The sequence below is a fragment of the Phragmites australis genome, chromosome 15 (genome assembly GCF_958298935.1).
Source record: "Phragmites australis chromosome 15, lpPhrAust1.1, whole genome shotgun sequence".
Lineage (NCBI taxonomy): Eukaryota > Viridiplantae > Streptophyta > Magnoliopsida > Poales > Poaceae > Phragmites > Phragmites australis.
This window is the reverse complement of record NC_084935.1, coordinates 11,032,858-11,057,739: the sequence shown is the minus strand read 5'-3', so window position 1 is coordinate 11,057,739 and position 24,882 is coordinate 11,032,858. Positions and strand designations below refer to the sequence as shown.

The window sequence follows — 24,882 nt, the reverse complement described above, 5'->3', positions numbered from 1 at the left end:
TCAACAACAGAATCATCTAGAAACCAAATGGTAAAAATAAAGTTGATTTACAAGCAATTTTCAACTTTGGGTCATTCTCAATTGCAGGCTAACCTGTGAAAATCTTCCTAGATAGTCCAATTCATGTTACTCTTCTTGTCATTCAGGAAAAAACCATGAACAGCAAAGAAGAAATTATTGCAACTTGGAACTTGGGAATTACCAGGCCCCATTTACAATCTAAATAGTAGGCAATTGCATTTACACATTCTGAGCACTACAGGTATGTATCCACGTCATTTGGTGTCAGTAAACTCAGTATACATTGCTACTTCCTCAACATGTAGACGGGATGAGATTGCTGACCAGCCTTGGCAATTCAAAACATATCCAAGGTTGGTAATACATCAAAATTTACTGAGGCTGGCTCCTGCAGAAGAAACAGTTCATTTGTGGTATGTTAGTACTCAGTAACACATGTAAAAGAACCAGCAAATCTTTATAAAATTATAAAATTTGCATAGTTAACAATACCACAACAGTTTAACTAGACCTCTCGATGGCTTGTAAGTGCCAATCTCTATGGGCATTCCAGGCTAATAACAACCCAGTGTAGGTGACCATGACTGACAATAGACGCATAGATCACATCAAGCACGACCTTGCACTGCTGTTACTCGGGGTATATCAAACTATAGGGAAAGCTCAGGGTCATGGTGCTGCGAACAGGAATGCAGAACAAAATCTCTCTGCATTGTGCAACCTACAGTCACTACTCTATTCAAAATGTCATTTGGAAGACCTGGGTGCCATTGAAGTGCACGATGTGATTGGAACTGCAGGACAGGTTATTTGGACAGGGGCAGCACAGGGCCTAATCAGTACAAATTACTGGTTTTGCCTGGGTGCAATGGAAACAACGGAACAGTTGGTTTTGGAAATTGGTAGGAGCAAAAGGGAACTGCCATAGTGCAGTTGGTAAGGCACCAAGGGGGGCAGGGAGCCTGCCAGACAGGGGTTCAAACCCTGGCACCCACACGCTTCAATAAAGGCCCTATTCTTAAAAAATAACTGGTAGGAGCAAACAGAGTGTGGATCACAATGCAGGACTAACAAAACAGAGAATAAGCTGTTCTCAGGCTACTCCTGCAAGATGAATTGGGTAGGTTACATAACATGGTAGATCACAGCTTCATGCTGTACTGCAAAGTATTGTCCCTAATATATATATGTTAATGTTGCTTTCCCTAATAAACCAAACGGTTCTCTTGCTTATATGTTGTACTCCAAAATGAAAACAATTCTGAAACCTAAGAAGCACTATTATACCTTCACCAATGCTACCATGAAGAAAGCTAAACGAGAATGCAAATACCATGGTTCAGTAAAACTTAACTCTATTTCGTGCTGGGAGGCAGTCCACCCAGGTTCATAAGCTTCTAGAAACCCAAGCTTTGCCTTGTTCGGGAGGTCATGTGGATGGACAAATGGAACCCCTTGTGGCCATCCAATTTCAATTCTGATGTTCTTGCACGGACTGTCCAATGACCGGATGTGGCTCTCACATTCTTTGAGACTGCAAAATCTCAGCTTGATGCCTTTCTTGTCTGCAATGTCCTGGACACGCTCCTTGAGCACCCTCTGCGCCTCTAGGCGAAGTCTTTTAGAAGGAGGGAGTGGCTTTGTTCTTGTACTTCCTTTCTTTTTATTCATCACAGAGTCAAATGATGCTACACCAAGCAGTTTAATAAGCCATCAATACATGGTTTCCAATAAAGTGATAAGTTTTATGAGGCCCAGGCCCCAAGTTTTATAATACATAAATAATGAAAACTGGATCGATCACATTCAGATTTAGCATTTTTCCCCATTAATAAGGTCCGGAAGTATTATTAAGTGTATCCTTTTAATTTTTTTTATTGCACCATTGGCATGCCCTTGAATTAGAAGTCCCATAATGTTAATCAGTGACAGTGAAGAGTACAAATAAGGAAAGTGTAACTAGTAATACACAAAATTAAGCCGTGCTTACGCATAGGATGCCTCACTCTATTCCAATCGTGTTACTACATGATACCATGATTGTAAAAAGAAGGGGTCATGACATGTTGGTTTAACAAGTAAAAAAGCAGTGAGATGTCTTACTCTATCACTTACGCAAAGGAACTTGGCATAGACTAGATTACTCTAGACCTAGATATGGTCTAGATCTACTCTATGGTATTAGTGATATGCAGGCTATAAAGAACATATTTATTTTCGTTGTTGGCCTCCTTTATTTTCTTTGAACTAGGGTCTTTTCACCTGCATGGGATAAAATCGAACCCAGAGCTCATATTTGATGAATTGCACATATGCTGGATCACAACTTATTATGTATCACACATAACGTTGAGAACATATTAACAACAAAATGTACCAGATACAGAACGTGTGGTTGTACAGATGGGGTTACATGTGAGGCAGGTCGAGCAATTGGTGGCACTAAACAGTTTTTCTTCTGAACCAAGCAAGCAACAAATGGTTGGTACACATAGAAAGGCTAGGAGACACCAAATTACCTGAATCCTGTTCTGCATGTGATGATGGCTCAGTGTTCTTTGGAAAAAGTTGATTAGCAGAATGATCTGTCTGCATAAAATCATTAACTGGTATGGGGATCTGAAACTGAGCATCAACGCCATGGCCAGCAGCTCTCATCTCTGAACCACTCAGCCTAGCAACTGATCTAGGCATGAGCTTGAAGACCAAAGAATATCGCCCAAACATACATGCTTGCAAGTTTCCAACCTCTGTCTTGTGTACTGCTGGATTTACATAGCCAGCAGTTTCCTGATAAAGCGCAAGACCAGGATAGACAACAACATCATGTGGACCAAGATCCCCATCGACAAGAATCCAATGCCCATGCAAGTCCTTGATATATAGGCCTGATTTATCCGACTTAACAAGGGTAAGCAAAGTCTTATCAATATGTTGCTCCTGCTCAGAAAACATGAGCAATTGCCCATCATCTTGAGAAGCAATGTTATGCTGCTGTGCTCCTTCAAATGATGGTCTTGAATGGCAACATGCTGAAAGAACAGAAGATGATACCTCCTGGCTTCTTAAGGGTATGTTGTCGAGTATCTCAGTAAACGCACAGCTCCGTAAATTCAACGAGAAACTAACTGCGTCCAGGATATCTCGAGAAACTTTCCCGAGCACTGAAAATATATCAGGCAAACCCGACGGAGGCAATTCCATCACACCACTGGGCTCTGTCACAGTAATACCAGGCCTGTAATCATACATTTCCAGACACAATTGAGGATCCACGTAATAACCAGAGGTCTTGCACCATTCACGAGCATCATCTGAGTGGACAACCTCGCCTGAACTGTACCCCCGCTGATGGAAGTAAAGACGAGCAGAGTCCAAGCCGGACCTTATCAAGGCACCTTCAGCCGGAGGCAGCTGAATGATGGCTGCCGAATACTGAGCCAGCGACTGCGTCAGAGTCGATACACATATCCTGTAGCTGTCAGAAGGGAGGCCCTCGAAGGCCGCAAGATCAACTAGGCGTACACGGCCGAGAGATGCAATGATGTCCCCTGCCGCATCATCCATTGGAGATGATGGTTCTTGAACCTTGAGCCCAGTTCAGAGCACGGTTGAACTGTTATTAGTGTGGCATGGGGCTTCAGTAACTGAACCCCCAATCTTGTTGAAAAAATTAGCTGTTATTATTAGTGGTACTAGTTTGGGATAAAAGGGACCCTGGTACGAGCTATAGGATCAATTGAGATCGATCTTGCGCGCGCTGAAGAGGAATTAGTAGTAGAACCAGAACAATGAATGGCTCGATGGATTAGATATTTAGATCAGAATGGTAGCACGCAGCAACCAAATCCGCTACTACCTGGATGAAAAGGAAGAAACATTGGGATTTGATTGCTCAGAGCAACCCCAAGAACGAAACTCCTAGAACAAGAATCCGTCTAAGCAAGCAAGGATTCCTTACCAAGGAAAGAAGAAACCAGCATGGTCCGTGTGGATCCCCACCCCACCTCTGGTCAAGTGGAGAAGAGAGGATGACGATGGCGACTAGGAGGGGAGGGTTCGTGGCGGCGGCGTGCCTCCGGTTAAGTTGAGGAGGGGAGGTATCTACGACGAACGGGGAGCCGCCGGGAGGAGGAGGGTGGGGCGACCCGGCCACCGACGAGAGGTGACTGGAGGGCGCCGGAATCACACGTCAGACATGATGAGGAGACCGACGGTGGGGAGAATAATTGCTCCAAAACAATTTCGAAAAGACCATTCTCTATCATTTTTCCACCTTGTGAAATCTGAGCCATCTGTTTTGGATCCAACCATCCAGATGCTATGCAGTAGTTTAGTCACACCAAATCTACACAATCCACATTTCAAAAAATTTATTACTATTATGGGTAAATTTAAATTCATATTTGGCACTTCTAGCTCAATAGAACTTAGGTGACGTTTGCATTCTTGGAAATGTGAGTAGGGAAAAAGAAATGAGAAGTAGGATAAGTTTAATCTCTTGTTTGATAAGAGTGAGATGGATATGGAGAGAGTTTGGGAAAGAGAAATGGGCACCTCATATCCCACCCGTTCAAACCCAAGTGTGGTGTTTGGATTCTTGGAAATGGGAGGTGGGAATGGAAAATAGGAGATGGGATGAGAGTTTTCCATTGTTTGAAATTAGGATTGGGAAAAGAACAGAGATTTAGGTTAGGGATACATAAGCTTCTTTTTCCATCTTTCATACTCGGAGCAAAAGTGGGTTATGGCTGGGATAGAGATGGAGAGCATATAAAATTACCTATATATCCTTTGTTATACTACTTTTTATTGACTACCTATTTATCTTGAAAGGGTATTTTGATCATACCAACTAAACTTTTCTATCCTAAACCCATCTCATACCAAACAAGGGATTGAGTTTAGATCCTATGTACCTATCCCATATCCAGCTATTTTTATCCCATCTTATTTCCTTTTCCCTTTCCTAAACTCCATCCAAACGCCACCGAGGTGGGTTTAGACAGGGAAATGGAGGATGGACGTTGCTTGCCCATTCGTTGGAGTCGGAGAGATCCGGATGCTGGCTGATGCAGGCTCCTGGCGACGCTTGAAGTTAGCTCCCAAGCAATGCCCTCCATTGACGTGCTCGTTGTTCGTCGCCCGCCATGAATCGGCCCACCGTCTGCTGCGATTCGTGTTCTTTGCTACCCACTGAAGGTAGCTCTCGCTCATGCCACCTAGGCGCCCAACACTGTGCACCCTCGCCGCCGGCCACCTGGCTTTAGTGGGTGGAGGATGCTCGTAGCGCCCGACGAATCCCGTGGCCCAAAGCTGCGTGCTCGTGTGGAGGATGTTGGCCGATGCGAGATGTCTGCCTGTTTTTTGTATGGATCTAATGGTTGCTGGCTGCTAGCTTTTTTTCTTTTTTTGAGAGAGTTTTTCTTTTCTTATTTATTATTTATCGTTGCTACTCTCTAACTAAGATTGAGAGGAGAATCCGAAGGTCTTGGAATGATAAAGGAAATACGGAATTTTGGAATGCTAAAATAGATTATGCTTTTACTTGTCAATGCCAATAAAGAAAAAATCATTGTTTTGTCATTTGTTTTTTCAACATGGGCATTTTAGTTATAAAAAATTGTATCCTAATCCCAAACCTAATGCATGCCAAACAAGAAAAAGAGTTTACATCCTCGTATCCTCTTCCCAAACCCACCCCTACCTATCCCATCATATATCCCTATCCTAAACCAAAGGCCATCCAAACGCCACCTTAGGATGTGGCTTTTTGCACCTTCAGGTATCCTTTCTTTTTCCCTTTCAACTGGATACTCGGATGTGAAGTCCCTGGTTTTGCACTCTGCTCCTTCCACCCACAGCTTTCATCCTTTCGCCGTTTTGCAAATCCTCCACCATCATTTTTTAGTGAGATAAATCACCCATCATTATTTCTTGACAAAATCATAATATAGTATAGAAGTCGTAGACAAACATCGTGAATATAACAATACATGTGTGGTGCAATGCAATGGTAGAGAGCGCTGGAGAGTAAGAATATAGAAGACAATCTGGAAAAAGGAAAATTTCCATTCGCATTACAGTCATCGACATTCTAACCAGTACAATAGTATATTTTCCATGTTATCAACAGGTTTTATGTGAAAAAGTAGCGACTCGAGTAATGATGGGTTATCAGCATACAAAAGAAACTAGAGGGATGTAAATATCACGTATTAGTTAGCAATATCTTTTTCTTACAACTTACACGTTCTATTCAATTTCCCCTAATATAGATGCACTTCCCTTTGCCTCGGGACATCAACCTTCAATCCCTCCCTCCTATTGTCCCACATTCCTCCTTCGATTCCGGTAGCATTTGCAATCTTTTTTATTTCTTCGAAATGAATTTGTATATGTTTTTCGTAATGAATGGAGGGATCTCCTTGTATAAAAATAATGTCATACAAAGTTCACAGCTTCTTTTCCGTATATTTCCCTTGATATAAATAAAATCCACCTACATTCGCTACTGTTGGACAACACGCACTTTGAACCCTTTTATGGTCAAATTGTTTATATTAATTGTCATGCACGTTCTAATCTTGAAATATAAGTATATTTTTTATGTGAAAAAGGCTATAGGTTCGATAGACCTAGTAGCTCATTATACAATACTTCGCCGGTGTTTGTTTTGAGCAGCACTTGCCACTGGTAATTGTCTTGGTCACTGAGATATTTCACTGAGATATTTGTTTCAGCTAGATATTGTATATTGTAATTTACAATTTATAAACTGAAATAAATAGGTTCTCATTATAATTTAGCTTGTAATAATTCTTGTAACAATCCAGCAATTTAGATTTTACTAGTTTCTGCAGATTGTACAATCCAGATTTGCGATTTAAAATCTACAAGCTATTTTTCATAATCTCTAAGTAATTAAAGGTAAACACGTGTAACAGTAGCACACATAATATATGCACTTCAACGACAAAACATATTTGATATGTCACACTTATGTCATGTTTGGTAGATCTACGACTCTCATCTCCATATCAAATTTTAAGTTTACATGTTAAGATAAAATAATTTAAATCTTTATTCTAAGTTAGTATGTTAAGATAAAATAATTTAAATATTTATTTTTAGATTAAAATAAAAACAAAAATCTCACCTAAACATTACTCGTAGCTCTAACTTCTAGAAATATGCAGCTCTGTACCAAACATGCCCTTAATACGGGCTTCCTCCTTTGGTGACTAGGTTCTGGGATCTCTCCTTTTCCAGCCCGGCCCGGCCGAAACGAGCTGCCTTCCCTGCCCTCGTGTGGCACCACGGCGAATTGGCAGCGTCGCGTGTGGCGCCGTGGCGCGTGGTTCGCCGTTTCGGGGGGTTTCGTAGCGCGCGCGTTCTCCCCTCCACGGCTCCACTCCAGTACGCTCCTCTACGGAACGGCTTGGAGCCTACTGTTTCGTAGCGGCCGCGTTACCTCCCCTCCCTATAAAAGGAGCTAGCCAGGCCGCGTTGTCCGTTGGCGTCACCGCTTCACCAGTACACCGCCCTCCACTGCCACCACCACCCCGGCCGGCCGGCCGGAGAGGAGAGCGACCGAGGAGGAAGCGAGAGCAAGGGCTCCATCGGCGGGCGCGATGCAGATCTTCGTGAAGACGCTGACGGGGAAGACCATCACGCTGGAGGTCGAGAGCAGCGACATCGTCGACAACGTCAAGGCCAAGATCCAGGACAAGGAAGGTGCGTGACCGCCGCCGCCGCCGCCGCCGCCTCCACCTTCTCCGTCGCTCGAAAGTCGAAAGCTTGCACCTTTCTTTGGTTTTGATGTGTTTGCTTTACCCGGCCTCGCGTTGGAATCGACCACTCTCCTGCCTGCCTGTGCGGCGGTGCGTTCGCGCGCGTGGTGTGTTTATGTGAGGAGCTAGCAGATCGTTGAGTAAATCATCAACGTGGTTGATCGCATTCATGTTGCCGTGTTTGATTATGATCTTCTTGGGGGTCTGGAACAGAGCAGCTCGGTCGATCTGTATGTATGAAGCTTAAAAATCGAAACTTTATTTTTGATCGGACTAACTAGGATAGGGTTTGGTTGCCTTACTTTGCTAATCTTTGTGTTAAAAAAGGGTAACAATCGAAGGTGGTAGGATCGGATTCTTGGCAACTCCGCAGCCGCGGTACATTTGAAGTCTTTAAACTGATCGATCCTTGTTCTGGAAATCGGGTTTTCATTTCCCTAAAGATCGAGTAGTGCACTAATCGAGCATGGAAATCGCTGCTCAATTAATTTGCAGGCATCCCGCCGGACCAGCAGCGCCTCATCTTCGCGGGGAAGCAGCTGGACGACGGCCGCACCCTGGCCGACTACAACATCCAGAAGGAGTCCACGCTGCACCTGGTGCTCCGCCTCCGTGGCGGCGGCAGGGGCGGCTACCCCTTCCCGAGGGTCCCCTGGAATCTCATCAACCTTGCCCGCAGTTACAATGAGGCCAAGATCGTCTGCCGCAAGTACGTATGTTTGATTCTGTTCTGCCGATCTGTTCTGTATCTGTGTGTTCGTATTTTGTTTAGATCGATCTGTATGTGTGTGTTCGTGGTTGATCGGTCTAGTTCGCTGCATTCAAATGCAAAGTAATGGTTAGCAAAAAATTGCCAAGTAATGGAGATTGATGCAATGGCATGAATTGCTGGTTAGCTGTGCCGCTGCAATGACATGAACTGCGGAATGGAGATTGATGCATACCCTTCAATTCTGCCTCGCTCGTTTAATTCGATCGGCAGTTGTTCTCGTTATCGTTTGGTCTAATGATGGATCAATTAGATTTGCACAGTTGCCTTATGAGCTAGCTGAACCCTGCAAATTTATTTGTTCAATGTTTTCCCCTTTATGTTTGTTCATTGAAGCAAGTTGTGTGTAGCAAAGGCGAAGAATCAGTTACATAATAAATCTTAGATACCAGAAGGCACACTTCCTATTTAATCTGCCATTATATTCTTGCCTGTTCAGCCTCTTTCTTTAGCTTAAGATTTTGTGCTTGTAATGCCTTTGCAGGTGCTACGCGCGCCTTCCCCTCAGGTCCAAAAACTGCCGCAAGAAGAAGTGTGGCCACAGCAACGAGGTGAGCCTTGTGTTTCCCCTGGCATATGAGTGTTCTATCGTTAATGTTCTTGGGCTTGCTCGTCTTACCAATGCTCTTGCCCCATGTTCTTGGCTTGGTGGCATAATCTATGTTAATCGCCTCAGTCATCATCTGATCCTTGTTTAAGAGTTGTTGTAAGCTAGCATCACCGTGCTCCAGTTATTTAGATAGTGTCTATCAATTTAGATGTTAATGGAGTTTACTACCCAGTTTTTTATATATTATGTTATGCATGCTCTAGTTTTTTTGTTGATTGCATACTGTGGTCTATTTATATCTACTATATATAAATAGACCACAGTGTGCTCTAGAGCATCTTCCCATTTTAGAGCAGTTTGTGCAACAACAATATAGTGTAATGATCGTTTGTTCATGCTCTGATTTTTTCCCCCAACATTCTTTTTCAGCTGAGGGCAAAGAAGAAGTTCATCTCCAAGCTTACCATTTGAACCATTTGGAAAGCAAGTGAAGCGACATTTTGGAGTGTCATCCGGAAGTGTCATGCATCGGTTGAATCAAGTTGTCTTAGCATTTCTATCAGGGTTGTTAGTTTTGTCCTAGTTTAAGTTTCCATCTGCATGTTGAACCTTAACTACTCTTTCGAATACTGGATGCTGTTTCGAAGCATCGCAGTGGCATTCGAATACTGAATGCTAGTGAAAGTTTTTTTTTTTTTGCTGTATGATGAACCTTTTATCGCTGTCTGAATACTGAATTGTTCAATTTGGAAGAAGAGAATGACTAGTTGATATGTGTATGAATGGGATGCTCCTCTTGGTGTCTGTTGTCCCTTCTGTAAATTGCCAGCACGATCACCATCCTGTCCACGCCCACGTCGCCGTTCGCGCGGTCGCAGAACCGCTTGTCCCCCCTCTCCCGCTGCAGTACTCCGCAGCGGTGGAAAAAGGATACGCGCTCCTGCCGGGGCACTGCGTGTCTCTGTTCCCGACTCATGCGTACGGCACGGTGATCCTGATGACGGACGCGAAGGTGAAGTAGTGGAAGCCATAGATGGTGCGGCAGAACTGGTCCACCTGCATGTCCAGCGAGGTTAATGCTCCGGATCTCGGCGAGGCGGAGGAGGGGTGGCGAGGGAGCAGCCGCCCCATTTTGCGGGATGAGTGAGGGCGAAGTGTGAGAAGAGTGAAGGGTGGAGGTAGTAAGTTAGGATTTTGGAGTCTTTAGTTTGAAATCTCACACTTCCAAATTACTCCTACAATACAAACAATGTAAACAATCTTGATTTTTACAAAACCTTGATTTTTTTAAATGAAGAAAGTATAACTTCCAGTCTCTATACCAATAAGACGTCAAGATGTATATAATTTAGAAAATATCTTTTCTAGAACATTGTCTTTTGAGTTTATTTTGCTTGTTTTTCCTCTTTCGAGTTTATTTTGCTTGTTTTTCCTGCAGCTGCTCCAAGATCACATTCGTGTGTTTTGCATTCTTGTGTTTTGCAGCTAATCAAAAACCTCTTTCCAAGCATGCCATAGCGTGGTAAAAGACTCTAGCCGAGCATAACTGGACAAGCCTTAGGCAGATTTTAAAGTGTATATTCATGCAAACGTGAAGGCTCTCTTCTCAATTTCGGTGGTTTCTTTGGTGGATTGTTGTGGACGTTTTCATCGGCAAGGCCTACAGATGACGCAAGGCAGTTCGGCCCAAGTATATATAATATGATCGGTTGTTGAGTCCTTTGTTAGCAAGTTAGTTGGTTTGTTAGATAAAGCCTTGTTCCCAAATTACAAGGGTTAGTTAGATAGGATTTAGTTTGTTAGGCCCGGCTATATTAAATGCCATGCGTCATCATTTGAGAATCAAGTAAAGAATAATTTAGTCCACATAAATTGCTGCTCAGAGCCTCCATTAGGAGGGCGAGTACGCTACGCCCTTTGCTTGCCAATCTCTGCCATATCATATGTAATGGCAATACCACTCTATTTTGGACCGATAGATGGTTGGGGCAGGTGATCTCTGATATTGCCTCCAATCTAGCAGCCCTAGTCCCTAGGTAGATTGCTAATAAACGCACGGTTCAACAAGCTCTTCTTGATTGTCGTTGGGTTCAGGATATTCGAGGAGGACCTTCCATTAGTGCTCTCACAGAATACCTGGATGTATGGGATATCTTGGCTGATGTCGTGCTTCAGCCGAAAGTACAGGATGAACACCAGTGGAGGTTTATAGAGTCTGGATAGTATTCGGCCAAATTAGCATACAACACCTTCTTCCACGATGCTATTCGTTTTGAACCATGAAAACTCATGGAAATCCTAGGCTCTGATGAAGTGCCAATTCTTTCTATGGCTTGTTGTCCATAATCGTTGTTGGACGGCTAATCATTTGGCTAAAAGGGGATTGCCTCATCCAGAGAGATGCCCACTTTGTGATCAAGTTGGTAGTTCCATTCAACATATCTTAACCACATGCATTTTCGCAAGACAAGTTTGGTTCTTTCTGTTCGTATGATTTGACCTCCTAGATGTTTCTCCTTAGCTGGACGATGTGTTTTTTAATGATTAGTGGGTGAGGATATGCAACATGATTACCAAACCGATGAAGCGTGGGTTTAACTCGTTGGTGATTCTAGGGGCTTGGTTGTCATGGAAGCACCGTAATGATTGCGTCTTTAATGGTGCGACGTCGAGTGTCCATAAAGTCTTGTGCTAAGCTGGAGATGAGGTCTGGTTTTAGTGTGACGCGGGTGCTAAAGGGTTGTTACAGCTCAGTGTGAGTTGATCTTGGCGCAATTAGTCGTTATGGTCGTTTGTTTCAATTCGTGGTAAGTTTTGTAAGCTTCCTTAAGCGGGTGTGTTTGTTAGGATGTATTTAAATTTTTTTTTCCTTCATTAATGCAATGACACGGGACTCTCCTGCATACTCGAGAAAAAAAATTAGTTGCCTTGCTGTAATCAGCATCAGCTAATTAAGTGACTTCGAATGGTGCCTGTTGCCTTAATTGGTTAATCATGAATGGAATTGCGGTTTGCGAGTTTGTGCTCGGTATGGTGCTAACAGAAAAGCCAGCATAACCGTGGTGGTATATGAATGAATCGTTGAAGGAGCTTGAGTGTAGTGGACAGGCTTTCTCTCCTCTGCATATGAACATGTGATCCTTGAGTTGTCAGCTGTGTTCTGGACTGGCTGTGTTTCATTCATGTTTTTTCTTTTCTTTTGGCACTGAATCCGTGAGCAGTAGCAGTAGTAACTAGCTCTGTTACTTGCAATATTTGTGACACCAGGTGAGATTGAGTCATTGAGATGTGCTATGTGAGTGTTTTTGGGGTGGTCCTTTTAGCTTTGAGCAGAGGAAATTTGGAGTGTTGTAAAATGGCTGTGTGCTGGAACAACGATAGAAGGGACCTCTGAACTTGTCACCACTGTCACTGTCTAGGCAGAGTTTACACCATGCAGCTATGCCACCACTGCCATTGCCGTCGTCACACGTCGAACAGATGCTTGTGGCCGGTCGAAGAAGCTCATGTCGGTGAGGAAGAAGGCGGCCACAGGAGGGCAGCAGGGCCGTGAGAAGGCAGCATATGCCGCCAGTGAGGAAGATGGGCCGGCAGTGTTTTTGGTCTAGCAAGATGAGTCAGTGTCCCAGTGATGATCTAAACCAACTACTTCTAGACGGTGGGCTTAATTAGGTGCAGTTTTCAGGGGCAAAATGTGACTTTAAATGATTATGTTGGCAATCTCCCTGAGCAGAAAAATCCTCCACTCCATAATCCAATGTCGCACTGTAATTGTAACAGCAAGCAAATCCTTCACCCTAATCCAATGTCGCAATGTAACTAAAACTGTAATGGAATCCTGCACTCTGTAATCCAATTTCCGCTGTAATTACAGCAGTAACAAAAGGAAAGGGGAACAGGTTACCAGAAGAAAAAAAGAAAGGAAAGAGAGGCCATCAGAGACAAGCTGCAGAGTTACCATGATGATGAAACTAAAGCATGCGGAATCAAATGCTGAAAGAAGAAAGCAAGGGACGACTTTGTTTCAGAGCAGGCTTGAAGAAATTTTTTAATATTACTTTTTTACGGATATTACAGAAATAATACAGAAAATAAAAAAATTCTAAAAATATTACCTATCCGTCTAACCGTACGGCGAAAACTCTATTTTCGCCAAACTGTATGGCGAGACGTGTCCCCGGCGGCAAGTCAGGGGTCCGCGGCGGCAGTTTCGAGGCTACTTTTGCCAAACGGTTGGCCGAAAACTCCTTGCCCCCTGAACCCATCTCCTGCGTCGACCCTTATGAACTCAATCTTAGTTCGCTCGCGACGGGCACGACCACACAAGCAGAGGTGCAGAGGAGGCGACATCAGTTGAGAGAGGAGAAGAGAGAAGAGAAAAGAGGAAGAAGGAGGAGGAAGAAGGAGGAGGAAGGAAGGAGGAGGGAGAAGAAAGGAGGAGGAATGAGAAGGGGAGGAGGAGGAAGAAGAGTAAGGTAAATTCTTTTTCTTTTTAAATTTGTTTTTAAATCTATGTATTTTGCTTTATTTGTATGTAAGATTTAATTAGGGATTAGAAAAATAATTTTTCTTTTGTAAATATTGATTTTAGTATAAATCTTTGTATTAGGTTATTTAGAGTATTAGGTTAAGAAAATAAAATATATGTGCGTAGAAATATTAGATCTCGGTACTCTGTTTAAGATGATGCATTTAGGATTATATTATTGGATTGTAATAATATGTGCTTTACACTAAAATACAATATTTATTGGTTTATTTTGACGTATGGACTAGTGGTTTGCAACAGAAAACAATAAAACAAAGATAGGAAAAAAAAAACAATGCAGCACCAAAGTATTTCTGTTAAAGTTATAAAATTCGATTGTATTAATTAGTAAAGTCTTTAGAATTAAATATATGCAATTTGTTGTTGCTTGTATTATGTTTATGTAATTATGGTATCTCCGATTTAGATTTAGGACTGTAATATAGATTAGATTTTAGGCAATGAAGACTATAATAATTCACATTTTAGGAAAAATAATTGATCATTATGTTAGTTAGTCTTAAGTTAATTGCATTGTATGAATGCAATATAAGTTGATAATTTAATTGATATATTTGTTTGGGTCATAGTTATGTCAAACTCTATAAATCTTATAATATTTTATGGAAATGGTCAAATCCGTAATGATCCATCTGGGGTTGATTTGGGCAATTTTTTATTTACCATCATTGAGCACCCAAACCCTGAGGATATAAGGATGAAGGAGATGAAAATGTGCTTCAACCAATATTTTTAGTTTGACCCCTAGATTTATTCTGTTACGATGCAATGCATATAGACTCGTACGTTAAATCCATTTTTTTGAGTTAAAGCCGGTGTATCGGACGAACAAGTGGTTGAAATGGTTGGAGTGGTGTAGGCGGAGTCGGGTTGAGTTCAATATCCTGATAAAACCATGTCCAAGAGAATCGTATGATAGTAGCAATGCAACGGCACCGGTAGAAGAAGAGGATGCACGAGGGCATACAATGTCGACGGAGGAAGTTGAACAAAGGCAAACGATTGAGGCTGAGGTTGTTGTGCATAGGCAGGAGGCAGAGGTTGAGGAGGGTTAGGCTGATGCAAGGGAGGAAATTAAAGAAATTATTGTTGAGCTCGAGAACATGGACCATAACACAATTTATGAGGAAGAAGCTTTATTGGAATCTGTAAATATAGATGATGATAATGATGATGATGGTGATGATGAGGAAGATGAAGACGATGAGTGCTCTAATATTGTCATCCCAGAAGAATGGAACATTCCTGACAAAGCGAGGATGCAAGTTATGGAGAACCATGACTCCCCTTGGGAATACGGTTCAAGTATGGTTCACCTAAATCAGGTGTTACTCAATCGGTCTGAAATGAAGAATGCAGTAGTATGGTCGGTAGTGATATCATACAGAGAAATATTTGTTGCTATATCAAGCCCAAAAAAGTATAATATTAAGTGCAGAACTTCTGGATGCAGCTTTTATGTTCATGTATACAAGCCGGAGAATTCGACTCATCGGGTGGCCTCTAGAGTGGTTCAACACAATTGTATGCTGGAAAATATTGGTCGGAACCATCGCAACCTCACTACTACACTAGTTGCAAATGAATTATTCATTAAGATTATTCAGAAGTGGGACATGGAATGCTCGTTCATCCAACGAGTAGTATTACGACAGTTCAAATATGAGATTACTTATCAAAAGGTTTGGCGTGCCAAGCAGAAAGCCTTGGAGAAGCGATGGGGTACATATGAGGCTTCTTATTGCAACCTACTCCGTGTGCTTCAAATTCTGAAGGACAGAAACTCCGGCACATACACCGCTTTTAAGGAGACTGAACTTGATGAAAATCAGCCTAGGATTTTCCGACGTGCTTTTTTTGCTTTAGGTCAGTGTATTCAGTCCTTCCAGCATTGTCATCCTTTGCTTTGCGTGGATAGTACATTCTTGACTAGGAAGTACAAATGCTAGATTCTCACTGCAATTGGTGTTGATGCAAATAACTAGATATTTCCTTTGGCATTTGTGTTTGTGGAGGGTGAGAGCAGATTGAGTTGGCTCTGGTTTTTTAGCATCTTAAGGTTGGGGTTGTCTGTGATCGTCCTAATGTTTGCATCATACATGATCAACATGCTGGGATCTTATCTACTATAAAGACACTGTATGAGGATTTAAGTGAGTCGTTGTTATGGACTGACCTGCAGAACAGGTGTGCATGCATCACATGGGAGAAAATTTCTACAAGTAATTCAAGAGCAAAGCACTGCTGGACATGTTCAAGAGGCAGTGCAGCCAGAACCAAAGTTACAAGTTTGATGCTCTATGGAAGGAGTTGGATAAGAATACAATGACGCACATGTAGGAGAGAAATAACAAGTCAGTTACTGATGACACCTTTGTACCGAAGGTGCTGCCACCTCTTGGAGAAGGCATTGATCCTCCTAATATGAGAAGAAGGTCGGCAAGAAACATCAAATGTTTCTCGCACTGGATTGAGGCAGAATCAAAGGAGAAGTTGTCCTTACTCTATGACATCGGAGGTGCTAGGTTCATGTACTGGGCTACCTCTTTATCGACTATGTGTAGTGTGAACTAGTATGTTTGAAAGTTGATACCTATTTGTTTTTATGTTTTTTGTTAGGTATGGCGTCATGACTACCAACGTAATAGAGTTTTACAATTTGGTCATCAGAGGGCTACGTGGACTCCCTATTGTTACAATCGTTGAGGGAATATTGTACGCCATGATTGGTTACTATCAGAAGAGGCATGTTGTTGTTATTATTCACTGCACAACAATGCGTACATTGTATGACCAATGGATGATGGAGTACTTGGAAAAGAAGAACAAGAAGGCAGTAGAACATATGGTTCATAGCATATGCATCAATGAGCACCGCTTCGAGATAACCTTGAGATCAAAAGGAGGAGCGGGGAGTGATACAAGAATTGTCACTCATGAGGTGAACCTAGGGCAAGTTTTCAATGGATGGTGCGAATGCTGTTGCAACAAACCGAAGCTTTTACATGTCCCATGTTCTCATTTGTTGGCTGCATTATCACAAGTGGGTGTGGGGACCTCAGTATATGTGTCACAATTTTACTTGAAGGAAAATATGCTGCTGACATGGACTGGAGACTTTCATCAATTCAGTGCACATGGTGACTTCACAGTTTACGATAGAGATATGTTGATATGTCTGTCCCTATGATGTTGCTTAGACATTCCCATGGAAAAAGTGGTCGGACGCAGACTAGGTGTATTCGTAATGATATGGATGAAGCTGAAGTTGGTGGGCCTTTGAGGAGGTGCAGCGAGTGTGATGAGCATGGTCACAAGGCAAAAGATTTGTATATTTTTTATGTTCTTGATGCAACAACTATGTGGTATTATTTGTGTATTATTTATATTCTCTATGTCATATAAAGTTGTTTGTGTATGATTTATGTTGTTGACGTATAAATTATGTGGTCATCAATTTAAAAGAACTATGTTATATGTTGTTCTTTTTTCGCAGGGATGGAGCCGTCGTATGAGCTTCTCGACCGTTCTATGGATGAGCGTCATCGTGGCTTCTTACAGGCCATGCGTGGCCCTTCAAGTATGCTTGTGTTTCGGATCTGTGCGCCAAAGACAGCTTGGTGACTGCACCCCCACTGGTTTGGTATGTTGTACATATGGTTCAATTTGCATGCAGGAACATTTAATTTGCCATAACTAATCAACTCATGTATTTGTAGGTTGGGTCGCGTAAGACTTCTTCCGCTTGCACGGATGATTCAGGCCACAGATGAGGATGCGGGTCCGCATCAGGTGGCTAAGGGTCATGAGGACGAGGGTCAGCTGGAGCGGTCACGTCGGTTCCCATTTGACCATTCCCTTATTTCAGCTTTGGTGGAATGATGGAGGCCAGAGACACACACGTTTCACATGTCGTTTGGGGAGAAGACATCTCCATGCTGACTGGGTTACCGATTTCTGGTGAACCAATCGGCCCCTCGGTCACTCCAGCTGGTTGGTAGCATGACATATTTGAGAGGTTTCAGGGAGTCCTACTTGAGCCACTAAATGTCTTGCCCATTGCGGTGCATCAGAAGCACGGGTCCAAGAAGTAGTGTTGGAGCAGTTCAGGGTCAGTAATGTTTTTTGTTGCTTCTTTAGTTTCATATTGCACATGCTTCGTCCATTTATTATCAATAATAACAATCAATCGAATTATGCAGGTGGATAGGATAGTCGAGGATCCAACGGAGTACCAGCTTGCTCGACACCTGGACGCTTACCTATTCTGGTTGTTCGGTTGGGTGATATTCACCTCTACCCATGGCAACACTGTGGACGCATGTTGGATAGCCTATGTCCAGGCTATTGCTGACGCAGAAGTCACCGACGTGCCTCAGGTGTCTTAGGGTTCGGCCGTTCTTTGTGCCACCTACCGCGCCATGTGTGACACCTGCATGAGGACATGCAACACGTCCAATTTGACGGGTATACCTCTACTGCTTCAGTTGTGGTCCTTCGAGCGCTTTTAGGTTAGACGACCCTTTGTGGTGCCTATGCATTACACCTCAGAGATGTACGCTGGTGACGACATCGATAAGCCAACAATGGGATCACTTTGGACACGTTGACGGGTATGCCCTTCAGAGTACCATCAAATTTTGCTTGTGTAATACTGGTAACCTAATTTAGATGAACTGTAATTTTGCAGCCATAATGGGCGGGAGTTTTGGTTCATTCTACGTACGAGGCTTTCACAAAGCAGTTCGACCACCTGAGGGTTGTATGGTCGTTTGGGAGCCATACACCATCGACTTGGTGCTCTTACGATCTGCTAGTCGTGGGATCTCCGAATTGTGCTTCAAGGACTCGGTGTTTTGGATGATGAGGAAAAATCTAGTGTTCGACATTTTTGTCAAGGACTATGTCATCCACCAAGTGATGTGCCAGTTTGAACGGCTCCAGGAGGTCTTGGTACCACTAGGAGACCGTGTTCCACCATACACTCATGAGTTCTAATGTCACATACCTCAATGTGTTATGTGTATTGCATTTCTCTAATTGACACTCCATTGTAGGTTGTCGACAAAAGGGCCATCAAGGACCATGGCTGACCTGACCATCAGGATACAACCCTGGGTGCAGCAGTGGGGCAACACTCTTGGAGATGTGATCGAGTTTGGTGCATTGCACGACGACTACATTTACTAGCAGTACCTGCAGTGGTACACTACATGCACTCGCACATGTCTCCTTCGTGTCATGGACCCACCACGTTGATCCTCTATTAGCACTGCTGCCCTTTACCCAGGACACACAAGAGTGGCGCTGCACCTTGTGGTATGTGAAATGTTCAAATTCTTATGATTTTTATATTCACATAACTACTAGTGCTAACGATTTCTTGTCTACGGCAGTCTGACTTTGGGAGAGAGATTCATGAGGAGGCAACGAGTTCAACTACTAGACTGCACGAGCATGGCACATGTGGTATGATGATCGATGATATTATTGAAGCGTTCTCCCATTTGGCCACCAAGGGCCGACATATCATGGAGTGCACATCGTGCCGGCAGCCCAAGATTGTTGTACGCAAGCTTTCGGCTGCACATTCCACACAGAGGCCCCCACGACCTTCCTCCACCTTCGGTCACCAGTACTACGCTAGTCCTCATCCTTCGCTCCCTGACCAGGTAATTTTTTTGTCTGAGAAGTCTTAGAGTAAAATAAATATTTTGTTGGATATATTTATTTTATGCCGCAATCTTAGAGTTTTCTATGCAAACGGCCAAATCCATAACGGTCCATCCGGTGTCGATTTGAGCAATTTTGCAGGTAGGAGGCTCTGTATGGGCTGCGCACTAGTTCAAAGGAGGCTTTGGATGGACCAAGCATGGCTACGATACTCCTCAACCGTCGCAACATGTCCATGCAGGGGGCTCTAGTTTTGCCGCACCTATGTGTATTCCTACACCAGGTATGTCACGGCGGTTTATTCCATAATGTTTGATTTATTACATATTATGTGCCAATACTCAATTGTTTTTGCACGATATAAATGCAGGTTTGATCTGCATCGATACAACCATACAGGTTTCTGAGAGTTCACTGCACCCTAACGGGAACCCGTTCTTTGACTATGTAGGGGCCTCATAAGTGATGGGCTCATCACAGTTGTACGGTGCACCTCCGCCCACTCATACTATGCAGCAGGAGGTGGGAGGCAATATGGTCTCCAATTGCCCAGATGTGAGCGCCACACGCCTGATTGATACACACCTTCCGCCTACAAGCATCCTCGAGAGGAGGAGGAGGCCGACGTTCCAGCGTCAACACGTAGGCGAAAGCGTGCCAGATGCAGGGCCCATGGTAGGGGTCAGGATAAGGGTCAGGAGTAGTCTGTGTTGCTTTCATACTTAATAAATGTAATTTGTTTTGCTTTCCATTTGTAACTGCTAGTTTAGGGAATAGTTCAATTACTATGATGGTACTACCTTATGATGCTACTATCTTATTCTACTATGTTACTAATGGCTTTTTAGATTGATGAAACCGAATAGCGTGCTAGTGGCTTTTCAGATTGACGAAACCACCTTTTTATGAGCAAAGTGACCTCATGATGTCATCTTTTATGAGTGAGGTGACCACACACTGCCATCTTTTATGAGCGATGTGACCGCATGCTACCACCTTTTATGAGCGATGTGACCGCACGCTGCCAACTACTCAGCGTCCACTGACTCCACACTGCAGGAAGGCATCTAATGCATTCACTATATGCTTTAGTGCATACAGACCGAGTATCCGATGCCCTTCGTCAATATAAGGCACCTCCATCTCGACCATCTGAACACAACGAACACTCAATATGGAGGAAAGAGGTGGATAGAGAAGGGCCATGCAAGTATTTGAAGGTCCTCCACCAAATGATCCAAGCAGGGACGCGTTCGCCAACCGCTTATCTATAGCTTAGACTCATCCTAACTCCAGACAGTAAAATGATGAGGAAACACACGTCCATGACCTTATCCCTTCTTCTGTAGTATCGCGCATCTTTCTCTCTCTGTCGGTGGACACCTTTCTAGGGAGATGCGACCCCTTCCTGTCAACTTTTCAAATTGACGAAACCGCTCACTGCCACTTTTTCAGACTGATGTGACCGCACTTTATCGACTACTCATAATCCAATGACCGCTTGCTGCAGGAAAGCATCTCATGCATGCACTGTCTCCAAATTACATATCTATACTTGGTGCATACACCATCAGTCCCTGCTTATAAAATATGAGACCGAAGCAACGAGAAGGTCATGACATCGTAGTTTTCTGAAACACCACTACCATCTTATACCTAATACCACACAATGGTTGGCTCCTCAAGCAGACATTTCTCGTGGACATCCAAACTCTCAATGATAGCCCTACAGACTATGAGGGAGACCTAGGCAAAAGGTGATGATGTGTTCAAGGAGGAGAATCTGAACAAAGTGCTATCAAAATGGCAGACCATGACCTGTTGTCCTTGTTTCATCAAGGAGGAATTGCAGTGCACGGTAAGCTCTGTAACTTCTATGGACCTAAAGACGCACTTGTTAGAGTGCAGTCAGAGATATATTAGGGTGTGCGAACTAGCCGACATAGCAAAGTGTTTTAGCAAGTGAGCACACACTATATTTATGCACCCTCAGCAGTACGAGGAGCATATTAAGGTATGTTCATCATTATTACATGTCCCAGTTTTTTGTTAGGTTGTACTTCTAAGACACGTTTATATTTTTGTATGCTCTTTTTTATACTAGGTATTCCTTCATGACGAAGAGTTGCTAAACAAACCCATCGAGAACTTTTTAGAGCTACCTACCTGGACATAACTGAAGACGCAGAGGTGGTCATTCAAGACATTCACACCATTGCGAAAGAGGCGGTGGTTCGAACCGCCGTGAAAGAGGTGGTCGTTCGACAACCACCACAAGAGGACGTGTTTCCACCACTTCCGCCACAATCGAATGGGTTTGTTTCGATGATGATGACTTCATGCTTACTCCTCAGAGAACTCCACGCTGTTGCAAATTCTCTGACGACAGGGCAGATGATTGTAATCCTAATTTTGATTATTTTTCGTATACACCGGCACCACGTAGACCAAAATTTCTAGAATACGATTACCATTGGATGGACCGGAAGATAAGGTATAGACAACTTCAAGGGTCATTTCGTCCGTAATATTTATGCTACTAATTGTTGTAGTTGTTGAATTCAAGGTGATTCTATCATTTTTAATCTATTATCCAAGTTGTGTATGTATCTTAGATGTAGCCTATATGCCATTAGTAATATTTAAATTCTATATACTCATCTTATATACATATTCTATCTAACATTCAATTTGGTTTTATCATTTCACTTATATGTATATCAATATGTGCCATAAAGTTTAATTTGAATGAAACATATCAAATGAACGAGCTATGGCGCGACATTAAAAAATTTATGCAATCAAACACGTAGTTCCATAAATTTACATAAAAAATAAGTAATTTTTTCCCATACATACAGTAAAATATAAAATAATTTATGTAAAAGTTCAATGGACCGGTTTTCGCCGAATGGTACGGTGAAAAAAAGGGTACGTCGCCATACGGTTAACGAAAATTCATTTTTCCGTCAACCGTTTGGTGAAAATAGGCGAAAATAGATGAGAGAGGGTTTAGCCACCGTAGGGCCCATATTTTTACCATACGGTTTGGTAAAAATAGAGTTTTCGCCAAACTAGGTAATATTTTTATAGTTTCTTTATTTTTTATATTATTTCGGTAATATCTGAAAAAAAGTAATATTAAAAAAAATCCCGGGCTTGAAACCATACTGATCATACTTTGTGCAAACAAATTGAGAAAGAAATTGGCATTTCCTCCTCGTTTGCTCTAGAAGCATAGATCGATCAAAATGCACAGAGTTTATGTAACCAAGATCCATACATTGTTGCTGCTTCAAAATTAGTGGTTTCATTTGATCTAATCCTCGTCTTCAACGGACAAAGGAACAGATCAAACCGGAAGTGATGTCTTGGGGATCGCCGGATAATACTGTATCCATCCATCGAATCGCCATTGATCGCTGCAACTGCAATGCCATTGAGCAGAATGGCATGAGGAACTGATCCGTCCTTGCAAGAAGGCAAGAAGGCCCCAGTCTCAGTTGCTGGCGTTGGGACCGTAGCAGGCGCCGCGGACGGGGTTCCAGAGCCACTGGACCAGGAAGCGCCGGCCGTTGACGCCGTTGACGTTGTAGGCGCTGCCGTCGGGCGCGCGGGACACGTTCCCGACGAGCCCACCGGCGCCGCCGCCGTCGCCGTACACGCCGAGGCAGAGGTCGGCGATCTCCGTCGGCGCCGTGGGCGTGTCCCCGGCGTACCACGCGTTCACCAGCGGGTTGGTCGCCATCTCCGCCAGTTCGTGCCCCAGCACGATCACCATCCCGTCCACACCCACGTTGCCGTTCGGCGGCGGCAGCACCGCCTGTCCCCCTCCCCCGCCGCCGTACTCCGCGGCGGCGGCGAACGGGTACGCGCACTTGCCGGGGCACTGCGTGCCGCTGTTCCCGACCCACGCGTACGGCACAGTGACCCCGACCACGGACGCGAAGGTGAAGTAGTGGAAGCCGCAGACGGCGCGGCAGAACTCGTCCATCTGCACGTCAGGCGAGGTGAGCACCAGGTACGCGCCGTTGTAGGGATCCAGCGGCAGCGGGTCCGGGTACGCGTACACCGCCGACCGGATCACGGACTGCACGTCGATGCGCCGCAGCGAGGCGCCGTGGGAGTAGCCCGCGTCGGAGTGTTCCCCGGCGACGGCGAACGCCGCCGTCACGTTGGCGCCCGTCTGGTCCGCGTACAGCCGCGGCGTGCGGGACCACCAGTCGGAGACGGCCGGGAACGGGGCCGGGGCGGAGAGCGAGGCGAGGAAGTCCCGGAGCACGGCCTGCGCGGCGGGCTCCCACCGGCCGTACCAGATGAGGTATAGGTTGGTCGGCGACCCGGACACGACGGGTCCCATGTGGTACTGCATGTCCACCAGCTGGTTCCCGTCCACCAGGTAGTCGGGGCCGTACACCGGCGCGCACCGCACGACCGCGGGGCTGCAGCTCCAGATCGCGGCGACGGCGATGGCGAGGAGGAGGGAGGGGTGGCGAGGGAGCAGCCGCCCCATTTTGGTGGGATGAGTGGAGCGAACACTTGACCACTGGAGTGAGCGAGCTGGGTTTTGGAGGTCTTCGAGTTTGAAACCCTCACGTTTTTTTGGAAAAAAACAGAGCCGAGCCCACAAGTCGGTCACCTCTTGTCTAGGAGGCTCTTTTCTATTCCTGGCTGGACCGACCTACTTGATTTTGCCACGGACTACATGTCAACGGTTGCACGCGGTTCAAAGCTGCAGCACTTCCCCCGGAACTAATGCACCAGTGCGGATGACGCGTGGGCCATCCTGGCCCCGGCGGTGAGAAACTAGTATCATCACGTAGGTCGTTTGTTGCCAGCTCCAAGACTTGCTTGGACACTCGGGGTGATAACTAGACGTGGTTAAGGGGCAGCAAGGCTTTAGCAAGAGCTCTAAAAATCTGAATGTATACTTTAATACATATAGGTCTAGATGATGCATATGTGATTTCTTGTGTGGCATCCCAAGAGCAGCACATGTGGCCTGCAGTATACAACCCATGACATCATTCGATACACCTCTTCTGCCAGCCACATCCATCGTCAGTTTTCTACACATTTTCCCTTCAGTCTCCAATGCCTTATGCCTCGCTTTCTCTCTCAACTCATCACTGCACCTTGCATGGTCGCACAATACAATACAATACAATGCATTCCTTCCAGAAGTGAAAGAGTGAAGCCCAAGTGACTCCAACAGAACAAAGGGAGAACAATAATGACACGAATGGAGGAGGATCCACCACGCCACCTGATGGATGATGGTGATGCACAGATGCTGCCATGTAGGAGAGGATCCAGGAATTTGGGCAAGGGTGGTCCACGGCGCGTGCTGCAGCCTAGCCCAGGCCGGCGGCGCTGCAGGCTGAGCCGCGAACGGACGGGAGTCGAGCTACTCCGCTCGCCGTGGCCGCATGCCGCCGCTCCGCTCCGCCACCCATTGGATCAGCCACTGCTGCGACGGCACCATGGGATTCTGCTTTGACCTACGGCTACGGATCACAGAATCATA

General features: G+C 44.4%; 3 protein-coding genes across 5 annotated transcripts; 1 reads left to right on the top strand and 2 right to left on the bottom strand.

Moving 5' to 3' along the window:
- Positions 1-15: 15 nt before the first annotated feature.
- On the bottom strand, positions 16-4,259 carry LOC133892875 (uncharacterized). 3 transcript variants are annotated; one of them, XM_062333860.1, is made up of 4 exons: positions 3,983-4,259; positions 2,541-3,880; positions 1,376-1,709; positions 16-409 (listed from the first exon to the last, which is right to left on the bottom strand). In XM_062333860.1, the coding sequence occupies exons 2-4, from the start codon at positions 3,586-3,588 to the stop codon at positions 394-396; spliced, it is 1,398 nt and encodes a 465-aa protein (XP_062189844.1). In that variant the 5' UTR covers positions 3,589-3,880; positions 3,983-4,259; the 3' UTR covers positions 16-393. The 3 variants fall into 3 exon arrangements, with proteins under 3 accessions (XP_062189844.1, XP_062189846.1, XP_062189845.1); XM_062333862.1 differs by having other exon boundaries at positions 2,541-3,876; XM_062333861.1 differs by having other exon boundaries at positions 2,541-4,259.
- Positions 4,260-7,465: 3,206 nt separating this feature from the next.
- On the top strand, positions 7,466-9,885 carry LOC133892999 (ubiquitin-like). Its single transcript, XM_062333979.1, has 4 exons — positions 7,466-7,758; positions 8,310-8,523; positions 9,068-9,134; positions 9,563-9,885. Exons 1-4 carry the CDS (start codon positions 7,656-7,658, stop codon positions 9,602-9,604), a joined length of 426 nt encoding a protein of 141 aa, XP_062189963.1. The 5' UTR covers positions 7,466-7,655; the 3' UTR covers positions 9,605-9,885.
- A 12,705-nt stretch (positions 9,886-22,590) lies between these two features.
- LOC133893348 (protein EXORDIUM-like 7) lies at positions 22,591-23,938 on the bottom strand. The gene has a single exon (XM_062334349.1). It carries the CDS (start codon positions 23,866-23,868, stop codon positions 22,855-22,857), a length of 1,014 nt encoding a protein of 337 aa, XP_062190333.1. The 5' UTR covers positions 23,869-23,938; the 3' UTR covers positions 22,591-22,854.
- Between the last annotated feature and the right edge of the window lie 944 nt (positions 23,939-24,882).

Excerpts from the sequence above, each read along its gene's own strand:
- LOC133892875 (XM_062333861.1), bottom strand. The coding sequence starts at position 3,588 with ATGGATGATGCGGCAGGGGACATCATTGCATCTCTCGGCCGTGTACGC. Across the intron at positions 1,710-2,540 it reads ACATGCAGAACAGGATTCAG|CATCATTTGACTCTGTGATG; the intron begins GTAATTTGGTGT and ends TGCTTGGTGTAG.
- LOC133892999 (XM_062333979.1), top strand. The coding sequence starts at position 7,656 with ATGCAGATCTTCGTGAAGACGCTGACGGGGAAGACCATCACGCTGGAG. Across the intron at positions 7,759-8,309 it reads CAAGATCCAGGACAAGGAAG|GCATCCCGCCGGACCAGCAG; the intron begins GTGCGTGACCGC and ends ATTAATTTGCAG. Across the intron at positions 9,135-9,562 it reads AGTGTGGCCACAGCAACGAG|CTGAGGGCAAAGAAGAAGTT; the intron begins GTGAGCCTTGTG and ends ATTCTTTTTCAG.
- LOC133893348 (XM_062334349.1), bottom strand. The coding sequence starts at position 23,868 with ATGGGGCGGCTGCTCCCTCGCCACCCCTCCCTCCTCCTCGCCATCGCC.